General features: G+C 34.8%; 2 protein-coding genes across 2 annotated transcripts; one reads left to right on the top strand and one right to left on the bottom strand.

Annotated features, from left to right (window-relative positions):
• Positions 1–4,485: 4,485 nt before the first annotated feature.
• LOC130732136 (uncharacterized) lies at positions 4,486–8,092 on the bottom strand. The gene is made up of 7 exons (XM_057584246.1): positions 7,928–8,092; positions 6,986–7,072; positions 5,786–6,040; positions 5,535–5,699; positions 5,355–5,408; positions 5,085–5,228; positions 4,486–4,924 (listed from the first exon to the last, which is right to left on the bottom strand). The coding sequence occupies exons 1-7, from the start codon at positions 8,090–8,092 to the stop codon at positions 4,538–4,540; spliced, it is 1,257 nt and encodes a 418-aa protein (XP_057440229.1). The 3' UTR covers positions 4,486–4,537.
• An 871-nt stretch (positions 8,093–8,963) lies between these two features.
• Positions 8,964–13,323, top strand: LOC130723876 (uncharacterized). The gene is made up of 7 exons (XM_057575020.1): positions 8,964–9,201; positions 9,284–9,325; positions 9,566–9,694; positions 10,620–10,855; positions 11,320–11,356; positions 12,707–12,764; positions 12,857–13,323. Exons 1-7 carry the CDS (start codon positions 9,112–9,114, stop codon positions 12,934–12,936), a joined length of 672 nt encoding a protein of 223 aa, XP_057431003.1. The 5' UTR covers positions 8,964–9,111; the 3' UTR covers positions 12,937–13,323.
• Positions 13,324–13,344: the final 21 nt, after the last annotated feature.

The raw sequence follows: 13,344 nt of genomic DNA, 5'->3' as shown, positions 1-13,344 counted from the left end.
CCCAAAAAGCGCTTGGTAAATTTGAACAAATGGAAGATTGGATTTCTTTAAGAAGGTTTTCAATCCTAGATTGGATCGAAGAATGTTGTAATTGGGCTTCAACGTTCTTGAAAGAAATCTCATCTTTGAGGAAATTAATTTATCTTTCTTTATATGAAATGACATTCAAATTCTTGACAATCGGAGGTTGGAGAATTTGAAAGTAATAGGTTGTCCTAGATGTTGGACGGTAATGTCATCTTCGGCTGTCAGATAAGGGAAGAGTTTTTTTATGAAGGGTGTTCCAATAATTACCTTGCTACTCAGATTTTTGACAAGCAAGAAAGATGTTTATATTTCAAGGTTTTCAAGATGTTTATGAAGAGGTCCTGGCTTTGGTTAAAGGCTAAAGCAAGGAACTTCAAGTCATCTTTTTATGAGTGGGAGCGGGAGCCATGCTATTGCTTAAGAAGGAGCATTCAAGCACGAAATTCATAGCTAGTGCTGTGGGTTTGGACCTTAATATCTGTAAGGGTTGTAGCTTGCGGGATGGTTCCCTTTTTTCTGGTATGATGGGTTATTAGTTGTAGCATAGAGAAATGTCGTTTGTTTGACATTTAGGGAGGGGGCTGGGTATGAGTTTTTGATTGTATTGCTATTAGTACTCTATGTTGTGTTGGGTTGGAGCACCCCTTGTACTTCCAATATATTAATAAATTCTTTGGCTTTCCAAAAAAAAAATTAAATTTTAATTAACTCCCAAATCTTTCCTAATTATAACTCTAACCCTAAAACTAATACTAACCTTACTTCATCTCAAAAACCCAAAAAAATCATCATCTTCACCTATTTCTTTCATCATCTTCATGAGGTTCATCTCCCTTTTTCACCAAAACCCAGAAAAATCAAAGTTGAACACTGTGTTTATTGCTTACCACCTCCCAATGGCCACATTTTAGCAAGTTTAATTTGTTTTGAAATTTTGTAAAAAGTAAAATAAAATCAGAAAAAGCGAGCTCCTTTTCTAAGTTCAATCTGGGTCTCACCAAGAAAAAGGGAAGATATGAGTTCATGGACCACCAATATGGGTTTTGCTTCTTTTCATATATGCATTTGAAACCCTTCGATCCGGGTCGCAAATCGTTCAATCTGGGTTCCCCCTCTTTTCTTTTCCTTGTTGACTTGTTCTTTCTTCCGTCCCCTTTGTAAACTTCCTATGGATTTTTCTTTGTTTTTGTTTGTCTGGTCTTGATTATGTACTATACTATTGAGATTTGGGTTTGCCACCCCACCTATTGGGTTTGGCACCCCATGTATTCAATACGGGAATTAAGGGTGTGTTTGATTTCTGTTTTTAAAAACAGTTTTCTGTTTTATAAAACAAAAAAACAAAAAAACTTGTTTGATTAAGCTGTTTTTAAAAAATTCATTTAAAAACTGTTTCCTCATTTATTGTTTTTAAAACAAAAAAATCAGAACAGAAAAAAATTGTTTTTGTTTTCTATTTTACAATTCTGTTTCAGCATCATGGAAAAACACGGAGAACAACTTGTTTCCTTTCCCCTCATTAATGGCACGATTGTAAATAACAGCAACTAAAGAAATAATGGTTTCAACAGTACCATTTTCCTCTTAGCCCTATCTGACACTCCCAATTCTGAACACGACGTACCGCTCTCCGAATCCAAATCAAGGATAATCGGCATGTTATTCAGAACCCTGAGGATGCACTATGTCCCTTCTTAAAACGGGTGGAAGAGACGAGCCTTCATCTGCTGCTTCTATGTCCAGTGGCTATGGAGGTCTGTGGCGCAACCTTTGGTTGGGGCTCTCTTCTGCATCTCCTGGGGGCGTCCGTGAGCATTTTCTGCAATTCCCTTGCCAAGGCAAAAACAAGGTGTGCAGAGGAGGGGGGAAATAATAATCTGGTTTGCTTGCATTTGGTAGTACGAAATGAAATTATATAGAATGGCGAGTTGGATCAGGTACAGATTTTGGAGCTGATTCAATTGTGATCATGGAATTGGGCGAGAGTTAAATTGGGTGGTTTCTACATTCTTTCTTTGAATGGAAGTCCAACCCAGTAGCGTGCATTCATTCTTTGTAACTGGCATATTCAGAATATGGTGGACTGATTTTGTGTAGATTGTGCACATGGAACCTTTGTGGATGTTGCTGTTTTGATGGGGCCTCTATTGTATGAAGTAGATGGGTTAGTGTTGAAGAGGAAAATATAAGGGGAGGAGAATTTGCTTCTTGTCTGGACTAACAGGTTGCTGAAGCATTGACGTTATGTCTGATGCAATTAGCAATGGGAACCTGTTAGCAATTTTCTTCTTTGTTTGTCTATTTTTCAGTCTTTTGTGTACAACAGTTGGTTTGTTTACTTCTGCTGTCATCTTGTACTTCTTTTCTTTACTTGATTTCTCTCTCTGTACTGGGGAGGGACATTAGAAGGGACAGAAACTGAGAATTGTAACTGGTGAGGGACATTAGAAGGGTGAGAAACTGCATTAAAGGTGTTAGCAGTATCATATATGCACTAAATCATTATTCAAGAGCAGTTGAGTAAAGGCCCTAAGGGAATCTTTTTCAGTTCAAAGTCTTGAACTACTATAAAATAAAGACGGTAGTTGGCTGATAAGTGATAAGGATTTTTCACTTGGTTACTTCTGACATGTATATATGTGTTAGTGTTTACAACAAAGTTTATGTACATAAATAGACCCTTCATCTAATTACTCTATGTCTTCATCTGAATATGATGGTTTGGTTACAGAGCATCCTTGCCAGCTTATATAATTGGCTTGATTATGTCCTTATTGCATCCCTTCTCCTTCACTCAAAGAATATGCTTCGTAAATAGGAACTGAGGACATGTTAGTGAGTGCTGACAGCACTAATGGTAGTGTTATGCAGATGACTACCAAAGGCAAGAGTGCAGCCAAACATTCATAGAATGTATGGACAATTTTAAGAACAAGGGGTCCCTACATTCAGTGTTATTCGATGAAGGAAGAATGGGAATGGCAACGAATAAATATTATTTTACGATTGGTGATATACGTTATTATACTCATTTTAAAGGTTTATGGTTTCTTTGCCATTCTTTACATTCACTTTTAACAATTTTTTCATAGTTATTTTTCATAAATGGATAAAAGTATGTAACAAAAAAAAACGAATAAAAGTATATCAAGAAAATGTTATGAAATTTTTTTGACGATGAATATTACTAATAAAAACATCCAGATATTTTTTAGAACAAAAGTTAAATAAATATATATGAAGAAAAGTACCATAAATCATATAATGAAAATTAGCATAATCAAATGAATTCATGTCAATGATTTTTTCATAAGGATGCAACCAAACGAGTTTTCTATTCATTTGTTCCTAAAACATGTTTTAAAAACAATTTTATCAAACATTTTTTATTGTTTTTTTATTTCCAAACTGTTTTCAAAATTAAATTACCAAACAAGTTTTTTTATTATATTGTTCTCAAAAATAGTTTTAAAAAATTCTTCTGCAAAACTGTTTTGAAAACAAGAAAACTGAAAACACAATCAAACAGGCCCTAAATTTCCGTTTTCAAAACGGAATTTAAAATTCCGATTTTTTTTTATATGCAATGAATGGTTGAAAATGTGCCACATATGCTAAAACACATAACGGTTTTTTAATTTCCGTTTTTTTCGTATTAAATTCGGAATTTTAATTCCCGTTTTTAATAAAGTGGGGTGCGAAACCCAATAGGTGGGGTGCCAAACCAAATTCCCTATACTATTGGGTGTTTGTTGTGAGATAACTAATCTTGGGTTCTTTAGGTGTTGTTTGTTTGTTGATGCTGCTATTGTATGAGAAAATGGGTGTGGACATGTTGTAGAGATTAAGGGGAAAATCATTTTTCTGGGTAAAAGAGAGATGATGACCATGAAGAAAGAATTGGGGGGTTTTGATGTGAATTTATTAGGAGATGAAGTTAGGTTAGTGTCAGTGCTAGTTTTAGTTTTAGGGTTTAGAGTTTTAATTAGGAAATATTTGGGGGTTAATTAAAATTTAATTATGTTAGTTTTGATATTTTTTAAAAATTTACACGTCATTTAATGAAATAAGGTGGCATGTCCACATAGGACCAAATCGGACACCTAGCAACGGCAGCCGGAGCTTTTTAACGGCAAAGACGGTTTCCAAATAGAAAATCTAATTCAAGAGTGTCCATAGGAAGATTTTCCGGTGAGAGGTGGAAATCAAAGCTCGCTCAAAGTTCAGAGACGGTTTTCACGTTTACCCATTTATTTATAAATAATCTCATTGGTCCATTGAAGTGAAGTTAAATAACACTTATAGTTCATTTAGTCAATCCTTAAAAAAAAAGGAAAACATAACAAAAAATAATCATTCCACAATCACTTACTTGCATTCAATGGTTAGTCATATTCATTCATACATTAATTTTACCAAAAACCTTACACACTAATTAAAAAACATTTTCCTTTTGTTATTATATATTTAGTCAAAAGCGTTTTTCTATGTAACTTTATTTTATGGAAATTCAAGGACAATAAGGAGGTGCTTGTCCTGGTCCTCCAAAAAATAAGGTAGGTTCTTGTCCATATTTAGCCTCATTGAAGACATTGTAGCAATACTCTTCTTCAGCCCTTGTACTTACACTTTCAGGGTACTTAAGTTGTTGCGAGTAATCCTTAATTCTCAGATTGCGCATGAAGCATCCGGTACCCCAACGACTGTCTATACTATCTCCACTACCCATGGCGGTTCTTGTGTGGGGTCTTTTCTTCACCATCGGGCTGTACACTTGTCCACCCCACTCAACTGATGTGGCACTGTGACTCAACCCATCTGGCTTAAATAATTTCGCAGGCCAATAACCAACAGGGTTATTGTGGCCTACTCTAAACCACCAATTACCTGATTGATCCTGAATTAGGCCACCGAAAAAAATATTTATTTGATATATTAGTTGATGCTACCATGTAATCGAGATAAATTAATTCTTTGGTTAGTACAAAATATTTTATTTGTGCTTAAAATGATTCAGTATAATATATTTGCGTATAAAAAGCAGACACGAGCATTACCCAGAAGATTCCAACATTGATTTCATATTGTGTGCCGTATGGGGTCGAAATAGGTGTTATGGCACTACCAAGTGCTACTTGGCCTGTATGCACAAACCCTGAGCAAGTAACATCAAAGCATCCTGTTGACTTGTATGAATCCGTCTGCACCCAAAAATTAATAAACCCAAAAAATAAATGTTAATTTGATTTTCTCCTCTAAATATTATTTTAAGAATCCGGACCATCAAGCAAAATGAATGATCATTCAATGATTAATTGATAACTTACAGTCCAATATGCAAACAATCGAGTGGCTCTATCACCATACAATTTTGGATTCACCTAAACCATAATATGTATAAAAACATAATTAGTCAATTTCATGTTCATTTATGATACTCCACATTTTATACACTCACACATAAGGTCTGGTTGATATGGAATTGTAAATAGTGAATGTAAACTAACCATCCAGCCTACTTCGACGCTTTGAAAAAATTGAGGACCATTTCCAGCCTTAAGCCATATTTGAGCAGTGGTGAAGTCATTCGGCAAATCAACCCTTGGATTCCAAACGTTAATATTTGCTTCTGCACCTATATAATTGTATCCCACTGTTATAAGACTTGATTTCTGCATGTCATGTCACAATTAGTTAGCTACATGAAATCAAAATGATATACAATATGTGTGAGTATAATTATACAATATGTACATACCGAACGATTTTCTGGAACGTATGCGTTAGAACCATTGGCTTTGTGAGAATTAGAGTTTATGGTGTTTGTTGAATTCATGAAATGTATTGGTGGTTTTCGCCCAAAGAGGTCCAGAGAACCTGCTCTTAGTAAATCCTCTTTTCGAATTCTACGAATGGGGATAGTTCCTTCTGGACAACTTCCACTTTTTTGCCATGTCTGGAACACTTGTGAAGAGCTTGAGTTTTGCCATTCTAGAAGGAAATCAGGTATTTTCTGCATCGCTCATTGGTTAAAGATGCACAATATATCAATATAAGAAACATAATTTGAAATCAAATAATATTAGTGATTTTTTAATGAATTATAAGGTTCCATCAGCATTGGGCTTCATTGGTTAAATGCCGAATAATGATTTGAAAATTATGTGTAGACCCTAAAAGAGAAATCGATACTATGTAATTGTAATGACTAAAATCTAACAATCTCGACTATTGGGTGAAAATTGACGTTACATATTCAAAGAACATACATGAGATTAATTAAACTTTGAGCCGCATGATCTTTACTTAACTTTGAGATATCATGATTGCACTAAAAATTGATTATAGCTTAGCCAAACCCTAAAAGTGTGGTAAATCTTACTTTAATCCTCATACTACTAAAAAATTGAGTATCAACATGTTTGGAAACCAGCTTTCGCCAATCTAAAGTTCATATATACAAGTTTCAATAAAAAGTAAAACAAACTTAATTGTTAGCTTAAAAGTCTTTTTAGAGAAGGTTGACTTATATCTAAACACAAACTTTTATAGCTAGGTTTATTCCTCCAGTATCTAGGATAGCGGATGAGGCTTTGTTGTCATAGACTCTGCCTTTTGGACTAGATTGCGGCAGAGTTTTGGCGATGGGTCGTCCTGATAAGGTAAAGCCAAGAGATAGGAAAAAGGAGGATCAATTCACTTTGATCGAAGAAGATTCAAAAGTGCTGAAGGAGATTGTGTATACTCCTGGTGCTTCGGAGGAGAACCAATTGATGGTTCTTTCCTAGAGGCTTTGAGATTGTGTTTTTCATTTACAAATTATTTTAATATCTTAGTTATTATATAATATAATTTACAACTTACTTAGAATATAACCATGACTCAACTTTTCACAAAAAATTTGTTACCAGTGGAGACCACATTGCCACACTTTCTACAAATGAATTTAATAACGTACCTGAATAGTGTGATCTTTTAACGCAGGATGGTCGAAAGCAGGTTGTTTATAGATGTCAACACAATCAATAATATCACCATCTTCACTCTGATGAAAAACAAATAGGTAAGTTTCATATTCAAACCCATTTAAAAAAAATCAAAGGCAATAACTTACAATCCTTCTGATCAGTTTATTAATACTTTATTATTAAATTGGATAGTATTATTCAATATACTAAATATGATTTCATTAAATATTTCACATTAGCGATTAAGAATGTAGTTCTAAAAAAAAAAGGTTAAGAATGTGCTTAGAAACTATTGTAAGCCACTAAGCCCGCTATGCACATTCCAAAATTGAGAAGAAAAAAAACTCTTTTTTCTCAAAACAAAACGTAAGGAAAATGATAGATGCTCGTTAAAATTAAAGCACTTTTACTTTTGTGTAAACTTTAACACAAACACAAACTCACTCTAAGATTATTAAGGATAATAGTATTTTTTGAAATTACTGCAAAATTCATTTAAATAAGATATTTAAATGAATAATATTGTACACAAATTTAACAATTGGGAGATTTTACAATGAATTATTTAATTATTTATTTAAGGATTTAATTATTGATTAATAAAATATTTATTTTATCATTATTAATCAAAATAGAAATAAAATATTTTCTCAAACTAGATAAATTTATAGACAACATGTACTGTTGTGACGAATTTTTGGGAATTTTATTTATTTAGCTTACCAACAAAATAACCGGCCAATAGGTTATCTTATCTCAATGTTTTGTTTAAAAATTGAGATTTTATCCTCCTTTAAATATAAACATTCAATCTCGGTTTATAAATTTTTTTTTTAAAAGAAAGAAAGAATCTCTTTGACAACATTACATAAAGCCAAGAATGCAAAATCTGAAAGGTAACAAATATAAAAAGGGGGTGTGAAATTGAATACCTTAATGGTTTTTAGAGCAGGCTTATTGAGGATCTTCAATTTGGCTTCTATTTCTCTTTCTGAAGGTAATGATAATGTTTTTGCTTCAACTTTGAATTCGAGCTTTTGGCTACAAGAGGTAAACAGGACCCAAAGCAACAAAATCGTAACCTTAAAACTTCCCATACTGTATACTCTCACTCACTAAATCAAGGGACATACAAAATGAAAAATTGCACTGAGATTTATACAAGACGTTTGCACAGATAAATGGCATGGAAATTAATAGGTGTTATTAATGCTTTATTGTAAAATTCATTCATTTGTGTATTTTATTATTTATATTTCATTTATTAGTCATATCTATTTAATTTATTAATATAGCAAGTTTGACTCTATATCTATTAGTACTACTAATTCTTAATATTTGTCATTAATACAAAACTCAAGTCAATTTTTAAGTTTAATGTTAGTATTTAATATAGGTAGTTACTCCTAAATCTTTTGACAGTAAAATATTTTCAGCTTTTAATTTTATTATTTATATATTTGTTAGAAAGGAAATGTTTTTCGATGTATAAAAAAAAATGTAATTTTTTATTGCTTAGTGCATTTTAATATAAAATTAGAAAACTTGAATTATTAAATATATTTAATGCACCGTCAATAGCGACCACTGGCAAGCAACTCCCATTCCAGAAGAACCTAGGACCTTGTTTGGGCTCTTAACCACAAAGTGAAGGCGAATAGGCGAGGTGGGTTGTGAACCTTTCTTAGCCCCACCATCAAATACATAATCAAGGGAGATTTTGAGTGAAGAATAAGCTAATTTTTTTTAGGCGAAACTCACAATCAACCGCAAATAAATGGATTCTTAAGGGAAAAAAATAATTCAAATTTCTAGTGGATTTTTAAAGTGAACAACAATTTTTATATTTTGAAAACAAACAAAAATCATTTCCACCTTCTAAAAAACTTAAGATAAAATTAATCTTTTATCCAATTTTAAAATCACTTATCTTCTTAACAAAGTTTTCTTAATTTTTTACTCTTTTGTTATTGTAGCTTTGAAGTCGGTGACATTTCACATTGTCGTCCCAATACGGTGCCGCATCGTTCTATTCTGTACATCGGGGAAGATCGGAGAATCGCTTATGTGTTTTCCGATGTGGAACCGGTGAACGAGATTGCGTAGAAGAAGAAGAATGACATCGAACAAAGACAAAAGCGATGACCCCAAGCTTTGGGGAGTTTTCCTCTTCGGCCTCATTGGCGCCACCGCCTCTACCTACGCGGTGAGCTTTTTCAAACGCCGATGATTCTGTTATTTGCAGAGCGTTTTGATTGATTACAACTAATCTGAATTCTTAATTGCAGTTCGGTCACCTGCGGAGGACTGTTGATTGGTTCTATGTTCAGGTATATTGAATTCAATTTGATTCTCCTGTTTGTTTGGAATCTGCTACTTGAGCGATTGAATCTGTAATTGAGGGATTGAATTTGTGTGTTTTTAATTTTGATAGTGTATTGTGATTTGCTTGCTAGTGTGAAGAGGACTTGAGGTGTCTAGGTTTTTTTCTTTTATAGATTGTGTTTTGAGTTCACCATGAAGGTGAAGCTGATGGTGTGTGTGTGTGTGTCTTTGAACTCTTTGTTTAGATGGCGAAGTCGCAGGGGTCGTGGAAAGGACGGAGCAGCGGTTCTTCGCGATCAGCTTCTCAGGAGGAGGCGTGGAGGAGGCACAATAAGCGGTTGCAAGAGGAATATGAGGAGGAGATGGAGAGAGTGGTGAGTTTTTTTTTTCTTTTATACTCATTTTCTTTTTCTTTGTGATGATGATTGTTGTTGTTGTTGTTGCTGTTATTAACAACTTTACATAGCATTCTTCAAAATTGAGATTAGAGGGTGTGCAATTTTGGTAGCTTGCTTGGATGTTGGATTGGCTGGTTCTTATAGGCACTTTAGCTTGAGCCTAGATGATGATGTCGAACAATAAACTTTGAAAACCCCTTAGGCTGTGTTTGGGAGATTTAATGGGAGGGGAGGGTTAGACTTAGAAGGGGAAGGAGAGGTAAGCTTCTCTTGTTTAGAAGTTCCAACAACCCCAATTTGGGAGAACGAAAAAATATGGCTAAAAGAGGGTTTTGGAGAGGTCTTGGAGGGAGAGCTTCTCATAAGTCATAAGCCTCCCCATTCCCTTCCCTCCCCTCGAAAACTCAACTCAGTGTGCATTTGTGAGTTTTTCGGGGAGGGGAGGATAAAGCTTTGAAAGGATAGGGAGGGGAGGGCAAGAGAGAGGGAAGAGGAGGGAAGTTTCAAATTTCCCAAAACTCATCAATTTGGGGGAAATTAAAAATATAACTAAAAATGGTTTTGGAGCAGTTTTGGAGGTTTTTCACAAATACCCTAAACCCTCCCCCCTCACATTTAAAATCTCTCAAACAAGGTGAGGGCTTCTCATAAGCCTCCCTCTTCCCTTCCCTCCACTCCAAAACTTACTCTTAGGGTAAATACTATTTTCACTAGAACAATAGACCTAACCTAGTCATTAGGGCAAAATAACTCTCTCTCTCTCTCTCTCTCTCTCTCTCTAACCTAGGTTCAGATGGACCTAACCTTGGGAAAATACTATTTTGACTAGAACAATAGACCTAACGACTAGGTATGCCTTTCCATTCTGCATCACCTGGTGATTGTTGTCTGCTCTTTGTAGGAAAGAATAAGGCGTATGCAAAGTGTGTTTAACAGAGAAAGAAATAAGTACAAAAGATCCTACGAAAGCTGGAGGGAAAATGGTTCTGGAACATATCATCAGCATTTCCAGAGAGAAGATTGGTATTGGCAGGCCGATACATCCTTCAGAGACAGGAGGACTAATTATCGACAACCTCCAAGAGAGAGTGGAAACTATGCATTATCACATCACTACTCTGTTTTGGGTCTTGACAGGTACTAACAGAAATCTAAGATACTGCTCCATGTTTCTTTACTTATTTTGCTTGAGAAAGTACAAGATAACTGTCCGTAGTATAGATTATAGAGGGGGGAGTCAAATGAGAATTGTGTTGAGAGGAATAAAATGACTGATACTGAGAATAGTATACGGGTTGGATACATCCTTATATGATACATCTAGAGCAGTCAATGACCAATTCATTTTCATAAATACGTGATTGTAATTTGTAAACTTAAAACAAGTATGCAATGTAATGTCTACTGATAGTTGCAACATGCAACCTGCAACCTGCAAGATCAGTATTTGTAAATGCAGTTTCAATATTTTTGCTTGAATTGTAATTTTGTAAATACTTAAAAGACCTGTACATGAATGTGTCCTATGTGCATAAGAAGTTCATGCTTGTTTTGCATTCACGATTAGCTATTAATTTTTTCTTTATTTTGATGGACCTCAGGTTTAGACAAGCGCCATATTCAGATGCTGAGATTAAAGTAAGCTTTCTTTTTGTCACTATTCCTTGCATGTTACTGTTAGTTTTGCTATATTTCATCTATCAATTCCTGTATGCATCGTACTCATTTTGGTATAGAAGTGCTTCGTCTTATTTTAGGTTCAGCTTCTATGCTATTTAACATATGGCTAGAGAACTAGTGCTGCTTTGATAGTAAAACATAAATGGTGGGTTTGAGCACCATTCGTGAACAACTAGTTTCATGACTATTGCATTGAAAAAAAATGAAACCATGTCATGGTCTCATCTATCATTTCTGCTCACAGCAAATTATAGACCTGCCATAATTTGTGTGCATTTTACAACTATTGGTGTTAGGTATTGATAGAACCAGCCAAGAATGTAGAGAGAAAGAGTATTATTATGCAAGATAAACCCTAATCCCAAATAGGAATTAGATAAGGATACATGAATCTGGTGAATATTTGTTAGGACCCCATTGCAAGGTATGGGACTTGAGTCCCACATTGGAAGTATGGGATTCTAATGTGGGGTTTATAAGGCCTTGGGCTCTCCAACTACAACAGCTAGCTTTTGTGGTGTGGTTCTCCCAAGGGTCTTATCATTATTCGAGAGACTCACCTCTCTCCTAAGTCTCAATTTCCTAAATGATCCAAAAGATACTCATCCTCTCACTAACCCTCCTATTTATAGGCTAACCCTCTAACTAACTCTAACCTATCACTATATGGGGGTATCTATCAGGTGTGAAGCAAAGATAGTAATGGAAATTGTAATGTACTGTATTATTTACGTATTGAAGCCTGATATGATGATCAAGCTCGATGTATTGCAGTGTTTACGGCAAAGTTTAGAAAAAGAAAACAGGAAAACAGGTCCTTAGGCACTTCGAGAGGCCTTAATCTCGTCAGGGTCCGATTTCTACAACTTCCAGCCTAACCCTCTCGTTACTCCCTTCCCACTTGTATCTCTATTCTATTACGACTTACAATGTTTTTCCCACTCAATCCTCTCCTCTTCCTGCACCCTGCCACTGTGGAGTTAGTTACAAGTTTCTCTCTCTTAGGCATGTGAAGGTGCATTGCAAGTTTTAGCTCTTCTCACACACACGTTAGTAAAATAGTGGGTTCTTTGGGCTTGTAATTCTTGTATCAATTGGTTCCCTAGAGTGGGTGGTGTTCTATCTTATCACACATGGTATTCTCGTGACATCAATCCTGATTTTAATTCCTGTAGTGTGTTCTCCCTTCATATTTTTTGTTAAATATTTTGATATTGGTGATACTATTGCTTGTTGCTGTGTTAACTGCATTTTTTATTGTTTTCATGTCTTAAATTTTATTTATTGATCATCCCCTCATCTCTGCAGTCAGCATTTAGGACCAAGGCAAAGGAACACCATCCTGATCAGAACCAGAATAATAGAGGTTGGTTTTGACATATTATCAATGCATAAGATCCTGTAGTTTCAGACTTAGGCATTATTAATCACAGATCCATGTTTGGGTACATATTACAGAGGTTGCTGAGGCAAAGTTCAAAGAAGTGATGTCTTCATACGAGGCCATAAAACAGGAAAGAAAGAACCAGAATCTGTAATTGCCAAACTAAGCCCAACAATCATGGGACCCAAAAGGATGAGGTATTCCAAATAGTTAATAAAATTTGTCATTTCTTCACTGCATTATCATCCAGCTGAAGTGGGATTCTGCTGCAAGTAAATTTTGTATAATGATTAGAGAATTAGATTAGTATTTTGATTTTTTGGAATTCATCAAATATAAGGTATGTATTCAATTAGAATTCCAACCACATATTTAATGTCCTGTAATGTGCTCTCAGTAGATCCCGGGTGTTGTGTTCGCACAATAATTCGCTTCCTATACACATTTGTAGGCTTGGGGCCCTTCAATGTAGGCAATTATTTTCTCACACGATGTCATTATTATTGCTACATATAATGTTAGACACACTTTGCTTTTGCAATTTCGTTGTCATTCACTAGAT

The sequence above is a fragment of the Lotus japonicus genome, chromosome 1 (assembly GCF_012489685.1).
Source record: "Lotus japonicus ecotype B-129 chromosome 1, LjGifu_v1.2".
NCBI lineage: Eukaryota > Viridiplantae > Streptophyta > Magnoliopsida > Fabales > Fabaceae > Lotus > Lotus japonicus.
This window is presented reverse-complemented; position numbering and strand designations above follow the sequence as displayed.